Source organism: Arachis ipaensis, chromosome B1 (genome assembly GCF_059453495.1).
Source record: "Arachis ipaensis isolate K30076 ecotype BB chromosome B1, ASM5945349v1, whole genome shotgun sequence".
Classification (NCBI taxonomy): Eukaryota; Viridiplantae; Streptophyta; class Magnoliopsida; order Fabales; family Fabaceae; genus Arachis; species Arachis ipaensis.
The window spans coordinates 136,695,051-136,718,960 of NC_142436.1; the positions used below are offsets into that span (position 1 = coordinate 136,695,051).

The 23,910-nt window shown below is 35.8% G+C and overlaps 2 protein-coding genes and 2 non-coding genes across 4 annotated transcripts; 3 read left to right on the top strand and 1 right to left on the bottom strand.

The window, feature by feature from the left end:
* Positions 1 to 1,868: 1,868 nt before the first annotated feature.
* On the bottom strand, positions 1,869 to 2,384 carry LOC148578522 (uncharacterized). The gene has a single exon (XM_088503078.1). It carries the CDS (start codon positions 2,382 to 2,384, stop codon positions 1,869 to 1,871), a length of 516 nt encoding a protein of 171 aa, XP_088359204.1.
* Positions 2,385 to 11,575: 9,191 nt separating this feature from the next.
* On the top strand, positions 11,576 to 11,679 carry LOC148578523 (small nucleolar RNA R71). Its single transcript, XR_015904302.1, has one exon. It is a non-coding gene; the product is annotated as a small nucleolar RNA R71 (small nucleolar RNA).
* A 6,510-nt stretch (positions 11,680 to 18,189) lies between these two features.
* On the top strand, positions 18,190 to 18,385 carry LOC148578524 (U2 spliceosomal RNA). Its single transcript, XR_015904059.1, has one exon. It is a non-coding gene; the product is annotated as a U2 spliceosomal RNA (small nuclear RNA).
* A 3,899-nt stretch (positions 18,386 to 22,284) lies between these two features.
* LOC148578525 (uncharacterized) lies at positions 22,285 to 23,637 on the top strand. The gene has a single exon (XM_088501566.1). The coding sequence runs from the start codon at positions 22,285 to 22,287 to the stop codon at positions 23,635 to 23,637; it is 1,353 nt and encodes a 450-aa protein (XP_088357692.1).
* Positions 23,638 to 23,910: the final 273 nt, after the last annotated feature.

Genomic DNA, 23,910 nt, shown 5'->3' on the forward strand with positions numbered 1-23,910 from the left:
AATGAATAATCCGTGGCTGCCTTCCACAGTTTAGTAGGGAAATTGGTAAATCGAATAAGCCTCGTTCGATTTACATAAAAACGTCCATTTGGGAGATCAATGTAACGTTTTTTGGTTTGGGTGATTTGTGAAATTTAATATTGCATTTGGTTTATTTTTGTGTTTTATCCTATATTTTAAGATAAATTCAATATATTTATTTTTAGATAATGTTTATTTTTGTTTCCAAAAATACCCCTAAAATTAAATTTCTTTTATTTTTAAAAAAAAATAAAATATATAACTAATCGAATATTACTATGTTTTTTCATTTAAATTTTTCTTAAATTTACAAAAGATACCTTTTATAATAATTTACTATAATACCACTAATAATAAATTTATTATAATAATCCTAATAACAAAATATGTTATTCTAATTTTTTAAATTTACTAAAATACCCCTAATATCAAATATCTTTAAAATTAACATTATCACAATTAAAATCGAAGGGCAATTTACATAAATAAATTGTTACACCTTCAAAATTACGCAAATACATTGTTTCCAAAATGAAGACATAAATACATTGTTTTACATATCTATATAAACCGCTACTAGCAGTAGCGGTTTACGAATACACAGAATCCGCTACTGTCAGCCGCGGATTACGAGGAAACGTGGCACCACAGAAATCGCTAGTGCCTGTCACGGTTTCTATTTGATTTGGCTTGGTCATAAACCGCTACTGCCAGTAGCAGTTTATATGCATTTGTGTCCGTGCGTAAACCGCTAGAGCCTATAGCAGTTTACGTGGAGGGGGGCTGCCTATATAAACTGTGGAAGGCAGCCACGGATTATTCATTTGGAGTGTTTGTGAGGTTGGTTAGAGAGAGAAAATTCTAGAGAGAGGTCAGAGCAACTTGAGAGCAGGCCCCAGGTATCTGAGTGGCAACCTCCGGCGGGATATCATGGCAGACGGAAGGAGGTTGTACCGATTGAACGGTGTTGCGCATATTGCCTGTTCCATTGGTGACGAGGTTAGTTACTATTTTTTTTTAGCGTTAGCATTTTTTAATTAGAAATATGTTATGTAAGGTAGATGAATTAGAATTATATAGATTAATCCCTGTAGTTTGAAATTAGGCTTCGCATGTTAGGATATTAGTTTAGTCGGTTTGGGTTGGGGTTTTTTTCGTTAATTTATAAATATGATTAATTAACTGAATTTAGTTCCCTTCAATGAATGTTATTCTACATGTTGTTAGTTTGTTTTATGGAAATGTTATTGGTTAGGCTCATATGATCCGTTTTATATATGATTTGTCCCTTTTTTATTTTATTTTTTACAATTATTTGACGACTGAGTTATAGGTTCATAGATTAATTTGTTTATTGGTTCCTTATTTGTTAATGGTTTATGATATTTGTTATTGTTAGATAGGAGAATTTGTTGTGGATAGTAGAATTTAATTGTTTGCTGTATTTCTTTCATATTCTGTGCAGCCAACTAGGTGTATATACAGTGTGAGACGACAACAAAATATGCCCATGCATGAAAGAATCATCCCGTATTTAGAGAGGGCTGGATTGTACCATTTGGCCAGGCTAAACATCCAATGGTTTCGGTTGGATGAGCCATTGGTTACTGCGTTCGTTGAGAGGTGGCGTCCTGAGATGCACACATTTCACATGCCTTTCGGAGAGTGCACAGTGACATTGCAAGACGTGGCGTTTCAGCTAGGATTGCCTGTGGATGGGGAGGCTGTGAGTGGTTGCCTTGCTGAGTTTGAGAAATTCATGGAGGGTGGCCGACTAGTTTGGGAGTGGTTTCAGGACCTATTCGGTGAGCTGCAAACGCAACAGGCAATATATTCGAGTTCCCATCCTAAGCAATCGCCAACAACAACGTCCCTCCATACTTGCCATATAGGTGTGTTCCGTCGATACTGACGAGCGGCTTACAGTGTCGGAATGCCTCAATACATGGAGGGAATGTCCAGAACATGCGATGAGAGTAGACTCTATCTTCATCAATCTGATCACCCACTCTCACCGGGGAGGTCTTCAGCAGAGCAACAGAACCGTCCATAGTGGATGTGACCCCAAGGATCCAGCGGGGCAGATCCCCATATGACTCATCCCAATCGCCATAGATCTGTGCTACTGCCTTCTGCTTCGCCAACCACACCTTCCGATAACTAGGCCTGAAACCATATGTCGCCTCCATTGCCTCTTGCAGCACCTTAATAGACACCGACGCATCAACTCTAACCAATGGAAAGATCCTCGCACATATGACATGATAATCAAGCTGCTTGTGGTCGCTCGATATCGATGTGGCCATACACGTGTGTGGTCCGTTGTACCTCCTAACTTCCCATGTGCTCTTCCTTTTTCGCATGACTATACGAATCAACCACGTGCACCCGTTACCAAACTCCTTGCATCTCCCTTGGTATTCAGATTGTCTGACTCCATAACTCTGTACTCAACTCCACGTCGAATGTTGTAATCTTTTACACTCAGCACGGCTTCCTCTTTACTCTGGAACGATTGGCCAATCTAGAATTCCGTCAAAGAATTCCCATCATGCATACTCTGCCCCATGAAGGTTGACTCTACATTCTGGTGTTGGCCGATGTCTTCCAAGTTCAAGGACGACAGGTGCGGAGGGTACTCTTGTGTTCCAGAACCAAAACCTCCATGGGCTGTAGGTGTACCTCTTGGAATATCATCATCACTGTCCCCACCGATATCGACCGGCTCCTCATCCGAATCATCGTCACACAACACATTCTCAACTCGATTCGGTCCTGCCTCAAAATCAAAATCAGGCACAACAGTAGGCACACTAGCATGAACAGCCCCAGCACGTTCGGCCTCATGAATCAGAACTGCCGCTGCTACCACAGGCATCGATGTCAAGGCACCATCGACCGTGGTCGACTGAGGATTCAATGCCGATGCCCCAAAGCTGTCGACACCATCTTCCAACTTCGCAAGCAGCTCAGGTATCCTCACCTCCAGAAAACTACACCTGCAGTGAAACAAGACCTGCATGTCTTCATCCGACCCTATCACAAAGGTCTCATATCTCACACCAGCTGACACAACGGCAATGGAAATCTTGTAAAACAACTTTTTTACCCACTTCGTCCCACACGCACCGAACTTCCGTAATATGCTGAGCTTAATCTCTGCCAACGTACTCGAAGATAGGATGAAAATACTAAGCGATTCTCTATCCGTGAATTTCACACCATGCCTTTTGCTCTTCTGAATTTTTTCAGAGCAGTGGACCAGAGCCACAAAACTATCCTCCCCCTCCATTTGTGAATAACACTCTTCCTCCACATTTGGCCCCTCCACGGTTTATATAGGCAGCCCCTTTCATACAGACTGAACGTAAACCGCTATAAGCTCTAGCGGTTTACGCACGCAGACCAACGCACATAAACCGCTACTAGCAACATAATCATGTGGAAACCGCGGTAGGCAACAGCGGTTTCCTTGCATTCACATTCCTGCATAATTCGCGGCTGGCAGCAGCGATTTCTGTGCTTCTGTAAACTGCTACTGCTAGTAGCGGTTTCCATAGGTACCTGAAACAATGCATTTGCGTCTTCATTTTGGGAAGAATGCATTTGCGTAATTTTGAAGGTGAAACAATTTATTTACGTGAATTGCCCTAAAATTAACACAAAATATTTATTTGATTTTGTAATATGTCAAAATTATCTTTAATCATTTAAATTAAAAAATTAGTAATTAAACTTCATAATAAACACATAAAAAAAATTTACATACGACTATATTTTCAATTAAAAGGTTAATATTATTATTCTTGGACAAAAAATATTTTTCTTTCCAAAAACGCCCTAATATCAAATATTTTTAACAAAAAATACCCCTATTATTATTTACATTTTGAATTTACAAAAATATTTCTAATAAAAAATTTACTAAAATATCCTTAATAAAAATATGTTTAATTAAAATTATTATCGATTCTAATTTTTTAATTTATTAAAATACTCCTAATAACAAATAACTTTAATTAAAATGAATATTTTTACAATTAAATTTACTAAAAAAATTTTATTATTATCCAAATGAAAGTTACAAAGAAGTCTCAAAAGTAAAAAATTACTAGCACTAATAAGCATGCATGCACAACTCTTGTAGAAGAACATAAATACATTAACAAAATGAAATCAATGTTACGACGATAGACAGCAGCCTCACACATAGAAAAATGATCACAATTATCGAGCGTGATGTCTTCTCCTTTATTGGTTCCACATTTTTTGTGCAAGTTAATTCCTCCATCTACCACAAGTATCACTCGTCTCAATATGGTAGATCGTCTCACCATCTACTTCGAACATATTTTAATCTTTTATCTCATCAATAGGATCCACAATCATTACTCTTCTAATGTGATTATGCAAAAGGCAACAAGCAGTTATAATTCTTCCTTGAGTCTTAATAAGATAAAATGATATTTTTCTTAAAATTCTCCATCTTGCTTTTAATATTCCAAATGCCCTTTCAATGATATTCATAATTTGTGAGTGTTTCATATTAAAAAAAAATTGAGCTATATTGGGTTGATTACGTGGTTAAACTCTCTCAAATGATATTTTTATCCTCTATAATGTGTCAAAAATCCTTCACAATTCATGTATCCAGCACCACATAAATAGTAATGACCTACTGTGACGTATAAAATTAAACAAAATTAATGAAAGATCAAATAGTTACTTTGATAACATACTAAAGTCTCAATAAAATATCTTGGAGAACACTAAACCCATTGCAAAATAGTGCATCTCGTAATACTATGGAATCCGTAGCTGAACCCTTCTGGTGCACGAAATTGTGATCTCTAATAATGGCTCCAAAGACTTGGTGCTCTTAATCTTAATTCATAATTTGTCACAACTTCGATACAACTAACCAGCAAGTGCACTGGGTCGTCCAAGTAATAAACCTTACGTGAGTAAGGGTCGATCCCACGGAGATTGTCGGCTTGAAGCAAGCTATGGTCACCTTGTAAATCTCAGTCAGGCGGATATAAATTAGTTATGGAGTTTACGAAAATAGAGAAGAAAACAAGGATAGAAATACTTATGTAGATCATTGGTGAGAATTTCAGATAAGCGTGTAGAGATGCTTTCGTTCCTCTGAACCTCTGCTTTCCTGCTGTCTTCATCCAATCAGTCTTACTCCTTTCCATGGCTGGCTTTATGTAAGGATGTCACCGGTGCCAATGGCTACTTTCAATCCTCTCGGGAAAATGGTCCAAATGCTCTGTCACAGCACGGCTAATCGTCTGGAGGCATCACCCTTGTCGATGGCTGCATCCTATTCCTCTCTGTGAAAATGGTCCAATGCGCTGTCACTGCATGGCTAATCATCTTGGAGGTTCTCGATCATACTGGAATAGGATTTACTATCCTTTTGCGTCTGTCACTACGCCCAGCACTCGCGAGTTTTAAGCTCGTCACAGTCATTCAATCCCAGAGTCCTACTCGGAATACCACAGACAAGGTTTAGACTTTCCGGACTCTCATGAATGCCGCCATCAATCTAGCTTACACCACAAAGACACTAATAACTCGGACTCGGTCCCCTGTATTAGATATCCAAGAGATATCCATTCAATCTGATGTAGAACGGAAGTGGTTGTCAGGCACGCGTTCATAGGGAATGATGATGATTGTCACGTTCATCACATTCATGTTGAAGTGCGAATGAATATCTTAGAAGCAGAATAAGTTGATTTGAATAGAAAAACAGTAGTACTTTGCATTAATCTTTGAGGAACAGCAGAGCTCCACACCTTAATCTATGGAATGTAGAAACTCTACCGTTGAAAATACATAAGTGAAAGGTCCAGGCATGGCCGAATGGCCAGCCCCCATGATCTAAGAACCAGGCGTCCAAAGATGTCTAATACAATAGTAAAAAGTCCTATTTATAATAAACTAGCTACTAGGATTTACAGAAGTAAGTAATTGATGCATAAATCCACTTCCGGGGCCTACTTGGTGTGTGCTTGGGCTGAGCTTGAAGTCTACACGTGGAGAGGTCATTCTTGGAGTTGAACGCCAGCTTTTGTGCCATTTTGGGCGTTGAACTCCACTTTGCAACTTGTTTCTGGCGCTGGACGCCAGAATTGGGCAGAGAGCTGGAGTTGAACGCCAGTTTGTGTCATCTAAACTTGGGCAAAGTATGGACTATTATATATTGCTGGAAAGCCCTGGATGTTTACTTTCCAACGCAATTGAAAGCGCGCCATTTTGAGTTCTGTAGCTCCAGAAAATCCATTTTGAGTGCAGGGAGGTCAGAGTCCAACAGCATCAGCAGTCCTTCTTCAACCTCTGAATCTGATTTTTGCTCAAGTCCCTCAATTTTAGCCAGAAAATACCTGAAATCACAGAAAAACACACAAACTCATAGTAAAGTCCAGAAATGTGAATTTAACATAAAAACTAATGAAAACATCCCTAAAAGTAACTAGATCCTACTAAAATCATACTAAAAACAATGCCAAAAAGCGTATAAATTATCCGCTCATCACAACACCAAACTTAAATTGTTGCTTGTCCCCAAGCAACTGAAAATCAAATAGGATAAAAAGAAGAGAATATACTATAAATTCCAAACTATCAATGAAACATAGCTCCAATCAGATGAGCGGGACTTGTAGCTTTTTGCCTCTTGAATAGTTTTGGCATCTCACTTTATCCATTGAGGTTCAGAATGATTGGCATCTATAGGAACTCAGAGTTCAGATAGTGTTATTGATTCTCCTAGTTCAGTATGATGATTCTTGAACACAGCTATTTTATGAGTCTTGGCCGTGGCCCTAAGCACTTTGTTTTCCAGTATTACCACCGGATACATAAATGCCACAGACATATAATTGGGTGAACCTTTTCAGATTGTGACTTAGCTTTGCTAAAGTCCCCAATTAGAGGTGTCCAGGGTTCTTAAGCACACTCTTTTTTTTGCTTTGGACCTTGACTTTAACCGCTCAGTCTCAAGTTTTCACTTGACACCTTCACGCCACAAGCACATGGTTAGGGACAGCTTGGTTTAGCCGCTTAGGCCAGGATTTTATTCCTTTAGGCCCTCCTATCCACTGATGCTCAAAGCCTTGGGATCCTTTTTATTTGCCCTTGCCTTTTGGTTTTAAGGGTTATTGGCTTTTTGCTCTTGCCTCTTGGTTTTAAGAGCTTTTGGCTTTTTCTGCTTGCTTTTTCTTTTTTTTTTCTTTCTATTTTTTTCGCCTATTTTTTTTCCTTTTTTTTTCTACAAGCTTTGTTCTTTGTTGCTTTTTCTTGCTTCAAGAATCATTTTTATGATTTTTCAGATTATCAAATAACATGTCTCCTTGTCATCATTCTTTCAAGAGCCAACATATTTAATATTCTTAAACAACAACTTCAAAAGACATATGCACTGTTCAAGCATTCATTCAGAAAACAAGAAGCATTGTCACCACATCAATATAATTAAGCTAAGTTCAAGGATAAATTCGAAACTCATGTACTTCTTGTTCTTTTGAATTAAAACATTTTTCATTTAAGAGAGGTGATGGATTCATAGGACATTCATAACTTTAAGGCATAGTTACTAAATACTAATTATCATGTAATGAAGACACAAACATAGATAAGCACTTAACATAGAAAACAAAAAATAGAGAAAGTAAGAACAAGGAATGAGTCCACCTTAGTGATGGTGGCGTTTCCTTCTTGAGGAACCAATGATGTCCTTGAGCTCTTCTATGTCTCTTCCTTGTCTTTGTTGCTCCTCCTTCATTGCTTTTTGATCTTCTCTAATTTCATGAAGGATGATGGAGTGCTCTTGATGTTCCACCCTTAATTGTCCCATGTTGGAACTTAATTCTCCTAGGGAGGTGTTGATTTTCTCCCAATAGTTTTGTGGAGGAAAATGCATCTGAGGCATCTCCGGGATCTCATGGTGATGAGCTTCTTGCGCCACTTGAGCTCCATGAATGGGCTCTCTTGCTTGCTCCATCTTTTTCTTAGTGATGGGTTTCTCTTCCTCAATGTGAATGTCTCCTTCTATGAAAGCTCCAGCTGAGTAACATAGATGGCAAATAAGATGAGGAAAAGCTAGCCTTGCCCCAGGAGAGGGCTTTTCGGCTACTTTGTAGAGTTCAAGGGAGATGACTTCATGAACTTCTACTTCTTCTCCAATAATGATGCTATGGATCATGATGGCCCGATCCACAGTAACTTCAGATCGGTTGCTAGTGGGGATGATGGAGCGTTGGATGAACTCCAACCATCCTCTAGCCACAGGCTTGAGGTCCAGTTTTCTTAATTGAACCGGCTTGCCTTTGGAGTCAATCTTCCATTGAGCTCCTTCCACATATATGTCCATAAGGACTTGGTCCAACCTTTGATTAAAGTTGACCCTTCTAGTGTAGGGGCGCTCATCTCCTTGCATCATAGGCAAGTTAAACGCCAACCTCACACTCTCCGGACTAAAATCTAAGTATTTCCCCCGAACCATTGTAACATAATTCTTTGGATTCGAGTTCTTACTTTGATCATGGTTCCTAGTGATCCATGCATTGGCATAGAACTCTTGAACCATTAGGATGCCGACTTGTTAGATGGGGTTTGTTAGAACTTCCCAACCTCTTCTTTGGATTTCAAGTCGGATCTCCGGATACTCATTTCTCTTGAGTTTGAAAGGGACCTCGGGGATCACCTTCTTCTTGGCCACAACATCATAGAAGTGGTCTTGATGAGCTTTGGAGATGAATCTTTCCATCTCCCATGACTCGGAGGTGGAAGCTTTTGTCTTTCCTTTCCCTTTTCTAGAGAATTCTCCGGTCTTAGGTGCCATCAATGGTAATAGAAAAACAAAAAGCTTATGCTTTTACCACACCAAACTTAGAATTTTGCTCGCCCTCGAGCAAGAGAAGAAAGAATAGATGAAAAAGAAGAAGAAAATATGGAGAAGAGGGGGGAGGTGTGTTTCGGCCAAGAAGGGAAAGAGAGTGTTGTGTTATGTGAAAATGAAGAGGAATGGAGGGCTTTATATAGGGAATGGTGGGGGTTTAGGTTCGGCCATATGGGTTGATTTAGGTGGGAAATTAATTTTGAATTTTGAAGGTAGGTGGAGTTTATTGGGTAGGTTTATGGGGAAGAGTGGGTGGATGTGAGTGGTGAAGGGTTAATAGGGAAGAGGGATGGAGGTGATAGGTGAAGGTTTTTTTTTTTTTGGGGAAGAGTGTTTATTGGGAATAGAGGATGATTGAGAAGAGAGAAGAGAGTGAGTGGAGGTAGGTGGGGATCCTGTGGGGTCCACAGATCCTGAGATGATCCTGTGGGGTCCACAGATCCTGAGGTGTTCAAGGATTTACAACCTTACACCAAATTAGGCATGTAAAATGCCCTTGTACACAACTCTGGGCGTTCAGCGCCAGGTTGGTGCCCATTTTGGGCGTTCAACGCCCATTTGTTGCCCATTTCTGGCGTTGAACGCCAGAACCATGCTTGTTCTGGGCGTTCAGCGCCAGCTCTTCTCCAGGGTGCAATTCTGGCGTTCAGCACCCAGATGCTGCCCATTTTGGGCGTTCAGCGCCCAGATACTGCCCATTTTGGGCGTTCAGCGCTAGAACCATGCTCTGTTCTGGCGTTGAACGCCAGACAGGTGCTTCCTCCAGGGTGTGATTTTTCTTCCGCTGTTTTTGATTCTGTTTCTAAATTTTTCGTTTATTTTGTGACTCCACATGATCATGAACCTAAGAAAACATGAAAAACAAAAATAAAATTAGATAAATAAATATTGGGTTGCCTCCCAACAAGCACTTCTTTAATGTCAATAGCTTGACAGTGGGCTCTCATGGAGCCTCACAGATGTGCAGAGCTTTGTTGAGACCTCCCAACACCAAACTTAGAGTTTGGATATGGGGGTTTGACACCAAACTTAGAGTTTGGTTGTGGCCTCCCAACACCAAACTTAGAGTTTGACTGTGGGGGCTTTGGTTGACTCTGCTTTGAGAGAAGCTTTTTCTGCTTCCTTTCCATGTTTACAGAAGGATAACCTTGAGTTGTAAACACAAGGGAGTTCCCATTCAATTGAAGGACTAATTCACTTCTGTCAACATCAATCACAGCTCTTGCTGTGGCTAGGAAGGGTCTTCCAAGGATGATGAATTCATCCTCATTCTTCCCAGTATCCAAGACTATGAAATCAGCAGGGATGTAAAGGCCTTCAACCTTTACTAACACATCTTCTACTTGTCCATAAGCCTGTTTTCTTGAATTGTCTGCCATCTCTAATGAGATTTTAGCAGCTTGCACCCCATAGATTCCCAGTTTCTCTATTACAGAGAGGGGCATGAGGTTTATCCCTGAACCAAGGTCACACAGAGCTTTAAAGATCATGGTGCCTATGGTACAAGGTATTAAGAACTTTCCAGGATCCTTTTTCTTCTGAGGCAATGTCAGTTGATCCAGATCACTTAGTTCATTGGTGAACAAGGGAGGTTCATCTTCCCAAGTGTCAATACCAAATAATTTGGCATTCAGCTTCATGATTGCACCAAGAAACTTGGCAGCTTGCTCTTCAGTAACATCCTCATTCTCTTCAGAAGAGGAATACTCATCAGAGCTCATGAATGGCATAAGGAGGTTTAATGGAATCTCTATGGTCTCTAGATAAGCCTTAGACTCCTTTGGTTCCTCAGAGGGAAGCTCCTTATTGATCACTGGACGTCCCAGGAGGTCTTCCTCCTTGGGATTCACGTCCTCTCCTTCCCTTACAGGTTCGGCCATGGTGCTTATGTCAATGGCCTTGCACTCTCCTTTTAGATTTTCTTCTGTATTGCTTGGGAGAGTACTAGGAGGGATTTCAGTGATCCTTTTACTTAGCTGGCCCACTTGTGCTTCCAAATTTCTAATGGAAGACCTTGTTTCATTCATGAAACTTACAGTGGCCTTGGACAGATCAGAGACTAAGTTTGCTAAATTAGAAGTATTTTGTTCAGAGTTCTCTGTCTGTTGCTGAGTGGATGATGGAAAAGGTTTACTGTTGTTAAACCTGTTTCTTCCACCATTATTAAAGCCTTGTTGAGGCTTTTGATCCTTCCATGAGAAATTTGGATGATTTTTCCATGATGGATTATAGGTGTTTCCATAAGGTTCACCCATATAATTCACCTTTGCTATTGCAGGATTTTCAGGATCATAAGCTTCTTCTTCAGAGGATGCCTCTTGAGTACTGTTGGATGCAGCTTGCATTCCATTTAGACTCTGAGAAATCATATTGACTTGCTGAGTCAATATTTTATTCTGAGCCAATATGGCATTCAGAGTATCAATTTCAAGAACTCCCTTCTTCATAGGCGTCCCATTATTCACAGGATTCCTCTCAGAAGTGTACATGAACTGGTTATTAGCAACCATGTCAATGAGTTCTTGAGCTTCTGCAGGCGTTTTCTTTAGGTGAATGGATCCACCTGCAGAAGTATCCAATGACATCTTTGATAGCTCAGATAAACCATCATAGAATATATCCAGGATGGTCCATTCTGAGAGCATGTCAGAAGGACACTTTTTGGTCAGTTGCTTGTATCTTTCCCAAGCTTCATAGAGGGATTCACCTTCTTTCTGTCTGAAGGTTTGAACATCCACTCTAAGCTTGCTCAGCTTTTGAGGAGGAAAAAACTTGGCTAAGAAAGCCGTGACCAGCTTATCCCAAGAGTTCAGGCTATCCTTAGGTTGAGAGTCCAACCATATTCTAGCTTTGTCTCTTACAGCAAAAGGGAAAAGCATGAGCCTGTAGACTTCAAGATCTACTCCATTAGTCTTAACAGTATCACAGATCTGCAAGAATTCAGTTAAGAACTGAAAAGGATCTTCATATGGAAGTCCATGAAACTTGCAGTTCTGCTGCATTAGAGAAACTAGCTGAGGTTTCTCAAAATTGTTTGCTCCAATGGTAGGGATAGAGATGCTTCTTCCATGTAAATTGGGATTAGGTGCAGTAAAGTCACCAAGCATTCTCTTTGCATCATTGTTGTTGGGTTCGGCTGCCATCTCCTTTACTTGTTCGAAATTTTCAATAAGGTTGTCTCTGGATTGTTGTAATTTAGCTTCTCTTAGTTTCCTCTTCAGAGTCCTTTCAGGTTCTGGATCAGCTTCAACAAGAATGCCTTTTTCCTTGTTCCTGCTCATAAGAAAGAGAAGAGAACAAGAAAAGAAGAGGAATCCTCTATGTCACAGTAAAGAGGTTCCTTGTTGTTAGTAGATGAATAAATAAATGGAAGGAGGTGAGAGAGAAGAAGAATTTTCGAAAATTATTTTTGAAAAAGAGTTAGTGATTTTCGAAAATAGTTTTTTGAAAAAGGTTAGTAATTTTCGAAAATTAAAATCAAAAATTAAAATAATTACTTAATTAAAAAGAAATTTTGAAAAAGAGGGAAGATATTTTCGAAAATTAGAGAGAGAGAGTTAGTTAGGTAGTTTTGAAAAAGATAAGAAACAAACAAAAAGTTAGTTAGTTAGTTGAAACAAATTTGAAAATCAATTTTGAAAAGATAAGAAGATAAGAAGTTAGAAAATATGTTTTAAAATCAAATTTTTGAAAAAGATATGATTTTGAAAAAGATAAGATAGAAAGATATTTTTGAAAAGATATGATTGAAATTAGTTTTGAAAAAGATTTGATTTTTAAAATCACAATTAATGACTTAATTCACAAGAAATCATAAGATATGATTCTAGAACTTAAAGTTTGAATCTTTCTTAACAAGTAAGTAACAAACTTGAAATTTTTGAATCAAAACATTAATTGATGATGTTATTTACGAAAATTATGAGAAAAATTAAGAAAAAGATTTTTGAAAAATATTTTTGGAATTTTTGAAAATAGATAAGAAAAATGAAAAAGATTTGATTTTTGAAAAATATTTTGAAAAAGATAAGATTTTTAAATTGAAAATTTGATTTGACTCATGAAAACAACTAGATTTTAAAAATTTTTGAAAAAGTCAAATCTAATTTTCGAAATTTTAAGAGAGAAAAAGGGAAAGATATTTTTTTTATTTTTGAATTTTTAATGATGAGAGAGAAAAACATGAAAAAGATGCAATGCATGAAAGTTATGGATCAAAACAATGAATGCATGCAAGAATGCTATGAATGTCAAGATGAACACCAAGAACACTTTGAAGATCATGATGAACATCAAGAACATATTTTTGAAAAAATTTTAATGCAAAGAAAACATGCAAGACACCAAACTTAGAAATCTTTAATGCTTAGGCATTAAGAATTCAAAAATGCATATGAAAAATACTATACAACACAAAACAATAAAACATCAAGATCAAACAAGAAGACTTACCAAGAACAACTTGAAGATCATGAAGAACACTATGAATGCATGAATTTTCGAAAAATGCAAGATGAATATGCAATTGACACCAAACTTAAAATTTGACTCAAGACTCAAACAAGAAACACAAAATATTTTTTATTTTTATGATTTTATAAATTTTTTTTGTATTTTCTTTTAATTTTTTTTTCGAAAATCATTTTGAAAAAGAAAAATAAGGATTCCAAAATTTTTAATATGAATTCCAGGAATCTTATGCTCTTTAGTCTAAAGCTCCAATCAAAGGGTCAGGCATGGCTTAATAGCCAGCCAAGCTTTAGCATGTAACATCAGAGAATATACTGCTCATTACTTATCAAGGTAACTTGCTTCTATGCTGATGGTTTGGAAGCCTCAGTCCAAAAGAATTTAGACATGGCTTTACAGCCAGTCAGGCTTCATATGCTTCATGAAACACTAGAATTCATTCTTAAAAATTCTGAAGAAAAATATATTTTTTTGAAAACATTTTTTTTTTAAATTTTTTTGAAAACAAAGGAGAAGTTTTTGAAAGATTTTTTTAAAAAAATTTTTGAAAATAAAACAAAAAGAAAATTACCTAATCTGAGCAACAAGATGAACCGTCAGTTGTCCAAACTCGAACAATCCCCGGCAACGACGCCAAAAACTTGGTGTTGTTGCCGGATCAAAACTTGGCACTGATGTTACCGGACCAAAAGCTTGCCGAAAACTCAAACAATCCCCGGCAACGGCGCCAAAAACTTGGTGCACGAAATTGTGATCTCTAATAATGGCTCCAAAGACTTGGTGCTCTTAATCTTAATTCATAATTTGTCACAACTTCGATACAACTAACCAGCAAGTGCACTGGGTCGTCCAAGTAATAAACCTTACGTGAGTAAGGGTCGATCCCACGGAGATTGTCGGCTTGAAGCAAGCTATGGTCACCTTGTAAATCTCAGTCAGGCGGATATAAATTAGTTATGGAGTTTACGAAAATAGAGAAGAAAACAAGGATAGAAATACTTATGTAGATCATTGGTGAGAATTTCAGATAAGCGTGTAGAGATGCTTTCGTTCCTCTGAACCTCTGCTTTCCTGCTGTCTTCATCCAATCAGTCTTACTCCTTTCCATGGCTGGCTTTATGTAAGGATGTCACCGGTGCCAATGGCTACTTTCAATCCTCTCGGGAAAATGGTCCAAATGCTCTGTCACAGCACGGCTAATCGTCTGGAGGCATCACCCTTGTCGATGGCTGCATCCTATTCCTCTCTGTGAAAATGGTCCAATGCGCTGTCACTGCATGGCTAATCATCTTGGAGGTTCTCGATCATACTGGAATAGGATTTATTATCCTTTTGCGTCTGTCACTACGCCCAGCACTCGCGAGTTTTAAGCTCGTCACAGTCATTCAATCCCAGAGTCCTACTCGGAATACCACAGACAAGGTTTAGACTTTCCGGACTCTCATGAATGCCGCCATCAATCTAGCTTACACCACAAAGACACTAATAACTCGGACTCGGTCCCCTGTATTAGATATCCAAGAGATATCCATTCAATCTGATGTAGAACGGAAGTGGTTGTCAGGCACGCGTTCATAGGGAATGATGATGATTGTCACGTTCATCACATTCATGTTGAAGTGCGAATGAATATCTTAGAAGCAGAATAAGTTGAGTTGAATAGAAAAACAGTAGTACTTTGCATTAATCTTTGAGGAACAGCAGAGCTCCACACCTTAATCTATGGAGTGTAGAAACTCTACCGTTGAAAATACATAAGTGAAAGGTCCAGGCATGGCCGAATGGCCAGCCCCCATGATCTAAGAACCAGGCGTCCAAAGATGTCTAATACAATAGTAAAAAGTCCTATTTATAATAAACTAGCTACTAGGGTTTACAGAAGTAAGTAATTGATGCATAAATCCACTTCCGGGGCCTACTTGGTGTGTGCTTGGGCTGAGCTTGAAGTCTACACGTGGAGAGGTCATTCTTGGAGTTGAACGCCAGCTTTTGTGCCATTTTGGGCGTTGAACTCCACTTTGCAACTTGTTTCTGGCGCTGGACGCCAGAATTGGGCAGAGAGCTGGAGTTGAACGCCAGTTTGCGTCGGCAAAGTTTGGACTATTATATATTTCTGGAAAGCCCTGGATGTCTACTTTCCAACGCAATTGGAAGCGCGCCATTTTGAGTTCTGTAGCTCCAGAAAATCCATTTTGAGTGCAGGGAGGTCAGAGTCCAACAGCATCAGCAGTCCTTCTTCAACCTCTGAATCTGATTTTTGCTCAAGTCCCTCAATTTCAGCCAGAAAATACCTGAAATCACAGAAAAACACACAAACTCATAGTAAAGTCTAGAAATGTGAATTTAACATAAAAACTAATGAAAACATCCCTAAAAGTAACTAGATCCTCCTAAAATATACTAAAAACAATGCCAAAAAGCGTATAAATTATCCGCTCATCACCTTCCAACCCGCCAGTACATAGATAAATTGCATACCGGGAGCAACCATTTCAAGCACATTGGTTGTTATGTCACCTTTTCTGTTTTGATATCTAGGCTTATCAGCCTCAAGGACATTGACTTTGATATGAGTATCATTTAAGACTCCTAGGCAATTCTAAAATCCAAAATAAAAATTAATTAACTCGATCCTAAAAAACACCAAGCATATGAGGTTTAACAACATTAGCAAGATAAATTACCTTGAACCATTTCCATCGTTCATCTATTCTATCCTAGCTAAATGGTTGAGGTTTCTTCAGGAAGAGATTATAACATCTCAAAATAGCAAGCAATACATCATTAAACCGCCTATTAATTATTTCTTCAGATCTCACAAATTGTCTTTTTATTACTTTAATTTTGACGATACGTGCTATAATATGTAAAAACATGGCAACCATTACTTCCATACTCATATTCCTACTTGTTCTAACCTTCTAACCCCTTTAAGCATGTTACACAATGCATGAAAGGCACATCTATCCATTTTTGTGTTTTCTGATCCCTAAAATAAATAATTCTATCAACACTAACATCCCTTATTACTTGTTTACTATCACTATCATTTCATTTTCTTTTCTTTTTACTCAATTGCAATATAATCAAAACATAGCAAATCATCAATAATTTAACTATAAGGTCATTCATTAATTCGAATATAAAATCAAGTAGGCAATAACTTTCATTTTCTGTTTGAGATCCATTATGTCAAAAAAAATATTAAAATATTTAACTAAAAGATTTTACTATTTATTTATTTATTCTATATAAACTTTTTTTCATCATTTAAAAAATAAAATTAATAGCCAAAAGAATATCCCACAACACATGAGATATATATATATATATATATATATATATATGAAGTATAAAACCAGTCACATGGCTGATTATATAATTTACTATGATGGTTTTGAAATGACTAAGTTCTATAGATGACAAATATTTAATAAAAGAACCTTATATTAAAGATTACATTCAAAAATTATGAAGAAGATATGATACATAGAATATTATATAGCTAGTAAACTGAATTCACAATTCTCATCATTAGTTTCTCCTTTTGCAACTAACAGTATATAATACGGTTAATTATGCAGCATTAACATGTTGTCTTATTAGAAGACCAAAAAATATTACTCAGATAAAAACAATGAGACACTGAATTGAATAGTGAAGTTTATAAGTAGTACAATAGGTTTGGAATCCTTAAAAAATCATAGGAATAGAATACACAAATAAAATCAAAACATAAAAAATTTATTAAAAAAAGATTTAAAAAACACAAAAAAAAAAAACCTAACTAGTCTCAGTGTGTGTTTTTCATTCATATCTGACAACAATTAACCATGGAGACAACAACAGGCAAAAGAAATCTACATAATTCATGTATGTATTCAACATTTTCAAATCAAACAACAGGCACAGAGCTAATACAACTACATGGAGGTTATTATTATGAAGAAGGGCCAAAGGCAGTTACAAAAGTGTGGCCTAGGGATGAAGATAGAGGGAGGTATCCTAGATTTTTAAGATGTCAAAGAGAAACATAGATGAATACCTATATTTCTAAGATGTCAAGCAATCATAGATACATAAATCTTTTATTAAAATACTGAGGTATCCTTAACCCAAATCTTATCTGAAGAAAAAGATTTTGTGCTTGAAAAAGATGAATATGGTTGCAGAAAACAAATTAAATTCTCTCTGGTGGTTTAATGCAAATCAGTCCGATTTCTACTTGTCAGTAACTAATCATAGGACAACTAGAACCGTAAACATGGTAACCTTGGCAATCACATCAAATCCAGAGCATGAATTATGAAGAAGCTAATATACCCTCTTTCCCATACAACAATCTACAATGAGGTCAACACATTAAAACAGAGCAATACTTGTACATGAATACTCAGCGTGAAACACAAACACAAGAATACATGACCATCAAAATTGCTATTTTGCTATTTTTGTTTGTGTGATTGTATTGGTAACTCAGCAACTAGTTTAGTTTTGCTGTTTTTGAATGACACAATGCAACCTACCTACTGTTTTGTTGTTCAGATTCTACAATCTACTTTTATATTTATATATATAGGTAAACATGGATTATTTTGTTAGAATTTTCTTGTGTGAATACGGTGAGACCAGATTTGTTAATCGTGTTGGAAGAAAGATTGGTAGAAAGGTTTAGTCAGTTTGTGGTGTGTGTCTTTGAACTACTTAAGAAGTCCCACATCAGCGGCGCAGAAGAGGAAAGAGGGAAGGCATTAGTATAAAAGAAAGAAATGAATATGTGAGAAATCATACCTTTCTCGGCCTTTTGGCTAAGATCAAGTGTAGTATCTGTTCTTATCAGTTTAATATCTGATATGTGGGCCATTGGTCCACACGATATTAAATTTATTTATTGAGGGGGATGGGCCACTACAGTAGCTTGCTACTGGGCCCATCGAGCGTCGCCTAGGCCTTACACTATAGCCTGGGCCTGGCGCGCCCCACCAATATAGTTCAAAGATTCTTAATTCATCAAGAACAAAAAAGGATTCTTAATTCATTAAAAAAATAGGCCATTTAATTAAAGGAAATTATATGGTACAGATTTAAATCTGTACATATTTAAAGATTTGCTTTCTTAAACCACACTTTCTAAAGCCACACTTTTCACTTAAAACCGTAGCTCTTAGCTCTTCACAAAGAAAAAACGTCACCTAATGGAAAAAAGTAAATTAGAAGAATTAAGAGAAGAAATAATTAAGTTATCGAAATTAATAGATCAAAAATTAATGATTTTAACTAATGTTAACTGTAATGACACCGAATTCTTAAACTCAAAATCTTTATTTTAATCTTTATTTTACTATAAGTTTTATTGAAGGACTTCAAAAACCTGAAAAATTTTATTTTTCATACGGAATTTCTAAGAAATGTTACCATGGAAATGATTTCCCACATCTTTATCATACTTTTAACCCACAATTAAATTCTATAGTAGATATGCTTGAAGAAATATTAGTATCTATAAAATTTCAAAGAAATAAGGAAAAAGAAAATTCCAAAGAAGAAAAATTTCAAAATATAATCAACATAACAGATTTAAAAGTAAAACCACCACTAAAATTATGAATATTGAAGAAAAATTAGAAGAAATTACAATGCTTTTTAAACAATTAAAAATGGCTCAAGAAAATAATATTATGGAACAGGGATTTCAGATAGAAGAAGAATTAGTAAATTCTGAAAATATAGAAAATGAAGAACACATCCTAGATTATTCAAGTGACGAAGAACCAGCAATTCCAATACAAGTAAAAAATGAAGCTGGAACATCTAGGGATAATCAATCTCAATTTAAATGGGAAACAGGTTTTGATAATTATGCTTTTAAAAAAGGATTTATAAATAAAGATTCAAAATATACAAAAACACCATCAAAATACGTTCCTAAAATTCAGGAAATGGAAGGAGAAAGAATGCTCGATTTAGACTGTAAAAAGAATGAAAAAGAAATTTTCGAAAACTGGTTGAATTCCTTCTTATTAGAAGCCTTTACTAATCCAAAACTTAACGAATTATCTGGAAGAGATATTTGGAATTACATAGGGTTTCATACTAAAGGAGCTATAAGAGATTATATGACATCAATAGAAAACCAAATAATAGAAGAATTAGCAACAAAAACAACAGCTTATGATAAGATATTATATATAATGATGATCCTATATAAAGAATTTTTTGGAAAAAATATTATAGATCATAAACAAGAAGTCTATAATAAAGAATATCAAGAAGCAAAAAATCATTTAGCTAACATTCAGATATATGATCTATGTAATGTGGAGTCTTATATATGTGAATATAGAATACATTATTACAAATTAAAAGAAGAAGATAAAAATCATTATCTTAGTATGTATATAACAAAACTTCCATATCCTGCTAATGAATTTATTATGGGAAGATTTATAAGAGAAATAAATAGAGGAACAATTGAAAATAATTTTGGCGGAGCAACCTCTGCAATAAGAGAGGAAATAAAAGAACGTTGTATGCAAGAAGCAACTCAAAAAAGATTTGCAAATATAATTAGAATTTGCTGTCAGGATAATGAAGAGATACCTCAAAAATATGGTCTTAATAAAAATTTTCAAAGAAAAAGAAAATATCAATTTAGAAAAAGAAAATATTATCCAAACTGGAGAAAAAAGAGGTATTTTAGAAAAAGAAATAACAACAAAAGACAAAAAAGTGATTATTGCCCAAATAAAAAAGAAAATTGTAAGTGTTGGTATTGCCAAGAAGAAGGTCACTATGCAAATGAATGTCCGAAAAAGAAGGATAAAAAGGATCTTACTAAACAAATAGAAATTGCTAAGTCCTGTTTTATGGAACCATTAGAAGAATCTGATGATAACTTAGACTATATTTTTGAATATGTCTCGGAAACAGACTCAGAGACTGAGTAATAATGCTACATTTATTACTATAAAAATAACAGAAAAGTTTATAAATGCTTTCATAGATTCTGGAGCAACGCAATGCTTTGCTAGTTCAAACATAAAACTTGATTGGAAAAAATTAAAGAAACCATTAAGAGTTAGAATAGCTGACAAATCAATACATAAAATTAACCAAAAAGCAGAGATGGTTGAAATTTTTATTCAAAATTATAGGTTCATTGTTCCATCTATATATATGTTAGACTCTGGAATGGATTTTATCATAGGAAATAATTTTTTAAAGCTATATCATCCATTCATTCAAGAATTAACATATATAGTTTTAAAAGCACCACACGATTCTTCAATAAATCAAAAATCAAAACGTATAAAAATACCAACTACCACTATAGATAAGATCTTAAAATTTAAAATATTTTCTATATTAGAGACATGTTATTTAAATCTATACTTTCAGATAAATATCCCAAAAAATAGTCTTGAAATAAAGATAGAAGAACTTTTGGATGAAATTTGTGCTGAAAATCCTTTAGATGTTAAAAATACAAATAACGAATTAGTAAGTATTAAATTAAAAGATCCTACAAAAGAGATAAATGTTCCAAATAAAATTCCTTATTCCGCAAGAGATAGAGAAGAGTTTTCATTAGAATGTAGAGATCTTTTGGAAAAAGGAATTATAAGATTAAGTAAAAGTCCTCATGCGGCTCCAGCCTTTTATGTCGAAAATAATAATGAAATTAAAAGGGGAAAACGAAGAATGGTTATTAACTATAAGAAGATGAATGAAGCAACTATTGGTGATGCTCATAAACTTCCAAGAAAAGATTCTATTTTAGAAAAAATCAAAGGAGCAACTTGGTTTTCATCTCTTGATGCAAAATCAGGATATTGGCAGCTTCGTTTAGACGAAGAAACAAAGAAATTAACTGCTTTTACTTGCCCAACAAAAGAATCAACAAGTGTGTTACTCTATGAATGGAATGTATTACCATTCGGATTAAAACAAGCCCCAGGTATTTACCAAAGATTTATGGAAGAAAATCTAAAAGAGTTAAATGAATTTGTTTTAGTGTATATTGATGATATACTAATTTTTACAAAACAGGATAGAGAAGATCATCTTCAAAAATTATTAATAGTTTTAGAAAGATGTAAAGAAAAAGGATTAGTTCTTAGCAAAAAGAAAGCAAGAATAGCAAAACAAGAAATAGAGTTTCTCGGATTAATTCTATCTACTCAAGGAAAGCTAAAACTTCAACCAAATGTCCTAGAAAAGGTAAATTTATTTCCTAATAAAATAGAAGATAGAAAACAATTACAAAGATTTTTAGGATGTATAAATTATATTTCTGATCAAGGATTCTTAAAGAATATAACAGAATACACTAAAAGCTTATTTCCAAAAATAAGTACTAAAAAAGAATGGAAATGGGATGAAAAAGATAGTATGCAAATTCAAAAGATTAAAGAATTATGTGAAAAACTTCCAGAACTTTATATTCCAGAAGAAAATGACTACTTAATAGTAGAAACAGATGCTTCAGACATAACCTGGTCAGGATGTCTAAAAGCTAAGAAAGCTATAAAAAGTTTGGAGCAAGGAAAAGAATCACTAGATTCTAAAAATTCCCCAAAGGAACTACTTTGCAGGTATATTTCAGGAACTTTTACTCCAACAGAACAGAGATATACCACTCATGAAAAGGAAACTCTAGCAGCAATTAAATCTCTTAAGAAATGGAAAATTGATTTACTACCCAGAGAATTTACATTAAGGACAGATTCAAGCTACCTAACAGGTTTCATACGATATAATTTAAAAGTTGATTATAATCATGGACGATTGGTAAGATGGCAATTATTTTTGTTACAATATCCAATAAAAATTGAATATATTAAGGGTGACAAAAATGTTATTGCAGATACATTAACAAGAGAATGGAGTTCGTCTTCAACGCATTAGATCAAGAAATTCAGAAATACGAACAAGAACTCGAAAAATGCAAGCATTGTCAGCAAATAAGGACACAGATCCAATCCCTCAAGAAGGCCATCGAGGCAATGAGATCAACACAACAACCAAAACCATCAGAGCTCAGCCAGCTAAGCGTGGTGGACAAATCAGGTGAAGAAAAATTTCCAGAAAATAAAACAATTGCTGAAATTATCAAAAAATCCACCCAAGATAAAAAATATTATGTAATTTATAATGGCCCCATGAAAGGAGTATATGATGCCTGGGAAAAAGCAGCACCATTTACACATCAATCAAGGATAATTCATAAAGGAGGGTTTTTAACACTAGAAGAAGCAAAGGAATCTTTCAGGGAATATGAAACTCTTCATCCAGAGCAAACCCTAAAAAGAGCAGATAAAGCTCCAATTCAAACCCAGAGAACAGGGATAATAAGAAACATTCCTACAAGGGCTGAAATCAAAGAAAAGAAAAGGGTCTGTAGATCAAATCTCAGAGAAACCCTTAACATAGTTCTGAACTGGACTGAAGAAAGAAGAGCAATTTTGGGATATTATCCTATTGCCAAAGAACAGCTAACAAAGCTGGTTATATTTCCAGATGCATCCCCATCGGACACCTATCAGTTTTTCCAGTATGGATTAATTGATACAATTTTAATTTTTAATGATCTAAAAATTATTAGTGAGTTTCCTGCAGGATTCGTTGATGCAGTGAAGAGATTTAAAAATATGATTGATAACGTAAATCCAAGGGATATATCCCTAAAATTTACGAACAGTCAACCTATTTTTAATGAAGAAGAAGAATGCTTGGTTCCAGCACACCAAGTAATATTCATGTCCGTCTTCCCAGGAAATTTTCAACCAATTGATCAAGTTCAAGATTTAACAATCTACAGTCATGAAGGAAGGCTAGCCAGCACACTAGCAAGGGTCTTCGAAAGAACTCAAAAGATAACAAGGGAATCTCATACAAGAATTAATTATAAAAGCAGAAATACTTTGCTTGTGTCTAGTAAAAGGAATGAAATTGAAGAAAGAGAGATGAGACTCTTAGTGGAATTTGAATCAGCATTCTACAACTTGTCTGGACTCTTAGAAAAGCTCCCTGAAGGGATAAAGAGGAATCTCTGCTATCTGATAAAAGAGAGAGAAGACCACAAGTGCCAGCTATGCGTCTCAGAGTTATCTGAAGAAAGCAATAATAAAACGGAATCAACCCACATGATAAAAGAAGAAGACAACGCATCTGAAGGACACATAATGAAAAAGGAAGACAGCACATCTGAAGCATCTCTCAACATTATTGCATAGTGACGTAAGCGCTTAGGTCATAGAGCACCAACAATGTAGCTGGTGCAAAATAATAAACAATGACGTAAGCAATGACGTCATAAGAAGGGTAAGGATGGGAATTGTCCATCAGACCCAACCATTATAAATAGGTTGCTTAGGCAATTGTACAAGGCATCAGAAAATAGAAAGCAGGAGGCAAAGAGTACTCAAATGCTAGGAGAGCAAGGAGGAAGCTGCCGAGGCGATTCTATGATCTGAAGAAGAATTCCCATTAGGGAAAAATAGTTCTAA